The sequence below is a fragment of the Cyprinodon variegatus genome, unplaced genomic scaffold (assembly GCF_000732505.1).
Source record: "Cyprinodon variegatus isolate N-32 unplaced genomic scaffold, C_variegatus-1.0 Scaffold1545, whole genome shotgun sequence".
Lineage (NCBI taxonomy): Eukaryota > Metazoa > Chordata > Actinopteri > Cyprinodontiformes > Cyprinodontidae > Cyprinodon > Cyprinodon variegatus.
The window spans coordinates 68,310-72,862 of record NW_015151998.1 but is presented as its reverse complement, the minus strand read 5'-3'; the positions used below and the strand labels follow the sequence as shown (position 1 = coordinate 72,862).

Genomic DNA, 4,553 nt, shown 5'->3' with positions numbered 1-4,553 from the left:
TGTGCATCTGACAACAGCTTAAATTTATAAAATAGTGATTATATAAAAGGTTATGATGATTCTGAGAATGAGATTTATTTCAGTTTAACACTAAAACATTGCTACAGCTTTTGGAATCTACTGATCTGGATTTATACCACTGAGGGTGATATAATTACCTGTTTGTAACCTACATACCTGTATGAGTAATTTCACTTCAGATACACTGAACTATCCATTGAAAAACAAAGCATAACCTCTTAAAGAATTCTACTTGGACATTGGACACAAGAAGCAAGGATAGAGTTTATTCTGTCATGGTTTTGGCTCTGTTTGAAGTTTTTTTTTTTTTAGTTTTATTGGTTTCATTCCAATTTTGTGGTGTTTCTGTTTGTATTTTATTTCTTATGTATTTCTTGTTTGCCCCCTGTTGCCCTCTTGTGTAAGTGTCCTTTCCCCTAGCTCCCTTCTAGATTCTTCTGTCCACACCTGCTCCCAATCTGCTGATTAGCCTGGTCTTTGTTGTTTCCTCGTCATTTCTTTGCTCTTCATGTGTTTTCCATGACGTTTTCTATATTTTGGTATATTTGGATTTTGCTTCAGTTGCCATGTTTTGTTATTAAATCTCCAATAAACCACTTTAGCTTCAGTCTCTGTATTTGGGTCCTCTTCAAACCTCCACTCAACCGGACACTCTTGGTAAAAAGATCTCGGCAACAACGACAACACAACACAATGGATAAAGTTATAACACACGTTTTGTCATGCAACAGTGGATTATGATGTAAATAATTTGTAATCCAGTAACAAAGAGTTAAGTTGAAATGCAAATATCTTTCTTTTGCTTAACTATCCTCGAACTTCAAACTGTAAAATATCGTTTCAGCCAGTTTAATCAGTCACTGTTCATTGTAACATTTCCTTAAGTAGTAATTGTGCGTTTTAAAAAAAAAATCTCAGGTTTAAGTAAGGTTGAGATAAAATAAAACTCCTTTTGAGAAACATTGAATCTGTTCTGTCTTGATGGTGGCTCAACAGAATAAATACAAGAAACCCATTAATTAAAAAGAGGCTAACATTAAAGTCAATGTTGACACAAACACACCTACAATAGGTCTAAAAGACAGGTCCAGCAGTAAACATTAGAGTGTGCCATTTGCATATGATTTCATCTTATCTCCCTCTTTTTAAAAAGATAATCTTTCTTTAAGGCCTTCTCTTCATGTCCTAAAAACCTTCAGAATTTAATCCTTTTAAGCAAAGGAGTGTATGGCGAAACAAGAGGGGGAAGAGTATTGTACAGCATGCTTGTCAGAGATTTAAATGAATCCCCCTCATGTTTGCTAATAATTAAGCTAGCCCATCAGAGAAGGGCTGGGCTCAGGAGTCCACTTAAACATAGAAACAAAAGGCCTGGGCTCAAGCATGTAGGGAGGTCAGTAATGAGGTGTAAACATGTCTACCTAGTAAAATGGCACAATATGCAGAAAATGGGAATTTAAAAAAAGAGCTCTTTGGATTGAACCGTTCAGCTCGATTCACACCCAAAACTCTCCATTTTTGTGGAGAAAAATAAAAGACAGGATCAGATACCATTTTGTGAATTTACAAGCTATGGTGAAAAATATAAGGCCAATGGAAAAAATACTCTTTCTTGCAGAGAGACCTCCATGAAAAAAAATGAAGAGCTTTGTTTTTATGTTTGCTCTGCATTCTCCCCAGAACTAAAGCAAAAAGGGATCATCCTTGAACAACTTGCAAAGCAAAACTCCTAATGAAAAGAGAACAAAACAACAAAACTATCATTACCCTGATATTTCAAGATATAAGCAATTCCATTGCAGGTCAAATGGTACATCACACTGACAAAGACACCTCCACATCGCTTTACTTGATTACATATAAAACAGGTCCATTTTCTCCACTGCCTCGACAAAAAAAAAGAAAAATGACAGAGGCAAAAATGGAATAATCTGATGGCAATTGATTTGTGCTCCCTGCATGATAAAATTCTTGGTTCCTTAGTCTGTCTAAAAGATCTAAATGGGCAGAAAAAAAGTCAAACATGGTTGAACCATTTAAGGTTAAATAATCTTGAAGACATCAGCTTCAGTTGGCTAAACCGGCAGTTGAATGGACTTAATGAAGTCTTCACCTTTGTTGGTCTCTTAGAGTTTTTGAGGGAGGCAGTGGTTGTTTAAATGTTTTCAGATCCGAACTGGAGGTCCACTGGGGACTGTGAGAGGCACTTGAGAGCCACAGTCATAGTCAAGTTGAGCCATCCGAGAGCGACTCATTCGAGTGTGGGAGTATGACCGTCTTTCAGTCTGTCTGTCTCTGAAACTTCTGATGTAGCTCTGTGGATGGACAGAGAAAAGGTATCATAAACAGACTGCCAATGGTTATGTGGTTGTTTTGTGGTAAAATATCATACAAAATTATTTTTGTATACAAGCAAACAGGTATTTCATAAAAAGTTAGCAAGAAAGAACAAATTATCTCCTGAATTGGATTGCATTATGTACCTTTACAAGCACAAAACTTGAATGTATTTTATTCAGATTTTATTTTACAGACCATTTTGCAAAAACACAGTCAGCACACACAATCTTTTTCGTAAATGTCTAAAATGCTTTCTTTGCTTGGCCTGAGGATGTAATTGGATTGTCATGTCATTGTAGGTTTGCAAATATACCCCTCTCAACAGCTTCATACTTGATCTGTCTGGCATGTTTTCATAGTTCTGTTTGTTTGAGGTCTTAACAGAACAGCCACATATTGCTTATTAAATTAGACTAAACTTACTAATCAGGAGACATCTGACAGCAGTTGATTAAACAGGGTTTTAATTAGGGGTATCATGGTTAATGGGGCTGAATACATTTAAATGTATGCCACAGTTTTGCATGTTGTTATTATTTGTAGGAAAAAAAATTATCATTTACATTGTGTTTTTGTGATACTTGAGGTTGGACCATCAAATTAATTCTCAATAAAATACATTCTAATGTGTCATTGCATCACAATAAAATAAGGAAACAGTTATTAATTAGGGCAGGACGATTAATTAATAAAATATATTCAAATTACATTTTTTGTTTATGAAGATCCAATTCTTGGAAAAATCTTAATTAAAGCATTCCTTGGCCTGCGGGTGAAATCAGTTTACCCTTAACCCCTCACTGCTCCCTGAGTGGCGCACAATGGCAGCCCACTGCTCCCCGAGGGGATAGGTAAATGCAGAGAGTTAATTTCGTTGCTCTGTACTTGTGACAATGTAATGACAATAAAAACGCTGGAAAACAACAAAAGAAAATCTAAGGAAAAAAATTGTAAATTTGATTTTTAAACAGTATTGCCCAGCCCTATTATGAATACAGTACGTGTTTGAGACACATTTTGCACAATAAAAATAAACAAGACACCATAAATAATACAATCTGTATTGTTGTTTGACCAGTGGATTCCAAAAAAGAAAAATAAATCTATGTAATAGTTTAGATACTAACATCTATAATAACGGTTTACCTTAAGTATTAAGAATACAAAAGCTTTGTAATATTACCGGAGAAAGCACATCTCCATCAAAGCGTCTTTTAGGATTGGGTTTGCGGTGATATCCGGGTTCTGTATGTGTAGGAGGGGGAGGGACCTTAGGCTGCTGAGAGCTCTGGTTTTGGTGATGAGTGTGGGATGACACTGGGTGGTGGTACTGCTGGTGATGTTGGTGGTGATGGGAATGAACCTTCTGCTTGACGGTAGTCTTCTGGCTTTGACGTTTTTTCTTCTTCTTGTTTTCTTTCTCCTTTTTCAGCTTCTCCTCCCTTTGTCTGATCCGCATGAGCTGGACCCGCCGTTGCTGTCGACTTAGTACCACTTAAGGTCAAAAAGAACAGCAGGGTGATTATTTTTGAATGGAAGAAAGAAAGAGAACAATAGTAATCAAGAGTGAGGGGGTGTACTGCAACAGAGAAAACCAGTGAGGAACAAATGTAGCCGATTATACCAAGAAGAGAGGACATAGAGAAGAGTGGTTAAAAAATGTAAACCGGAAATTTTTATTTTGTCTGTGAATCTGTCATTTGGCTTTCATTTTAATATATGATGTTTTACATAAAATTCAGCTTAAAGAGAGAAAATATAGAAAAAAAAATCTATTTTTGAGGTGAGTCATTTCCTTGCTTAATCAATTTGCACTGAGCTCTTCAGTTTCCCTACATACTGTACTGTAGTGGGTGAGTGTGAACTTGCTATTTTAATCCCCTTTTCAGAAGTAAACATCCCAAGAATCCATGTTGCTTCACTGTCCAGTTATTTAACACAAAAACATTAAAAAGCGTTGATTCAGGAATTTTATGTCAGTTGAAGATATCCTCATATTGTTTACAGAAACATTGCGTGTGTGTTAGTGTGTGAACATTTTGTGTGGTGTGTTATTGTTCCTTAGTGCATATGGACATGAGGCACCATCTGCCAGGAAAACTGAGTAATAATACCCCCTCCCTTTCTCTTTCGTATTTCTCCATACATCAAACCTCTATTTGCACATCTTCTGTGTGTATGTGTGGGCATGG

At 36.3% G+C, this 4,553-nt stretch overlaps 1 protein-coding gene across 1 annotated transcript in view; it reads right to left on the bottom strand.

Annotated features, from left to right (window-relative positions):
- Nucleotides 1–384: 384 nt before the first annotated feature.
- The window catches only part of LOC107103859 (transmembrane protein 198-B-like), a 32,668-nt gene continuing 28,499 nt past the window's right edge, over nt 385–4,553 (bottom strand). The window contains exons 5-7 of the mRNA XM_015403696.1: nt 4,202–4,205; nt 3,545–3,855; nt 385–2,336 (exon numbers count right to left, since the gene is read on the bottom strand). Of these exons, the coding sequence (XP_015259182.1) occupies nt 2,187–2,336; nt 3,545–3,855; nt 4,202–4,205 (465 nt within the window). The 3' untranslated portion in view covers nt 385–2,186. The remainder of the gene's footprint in view (nt 2,337–3,544; nt 3,856–4,201; nt 4,206–4,553) is intronic.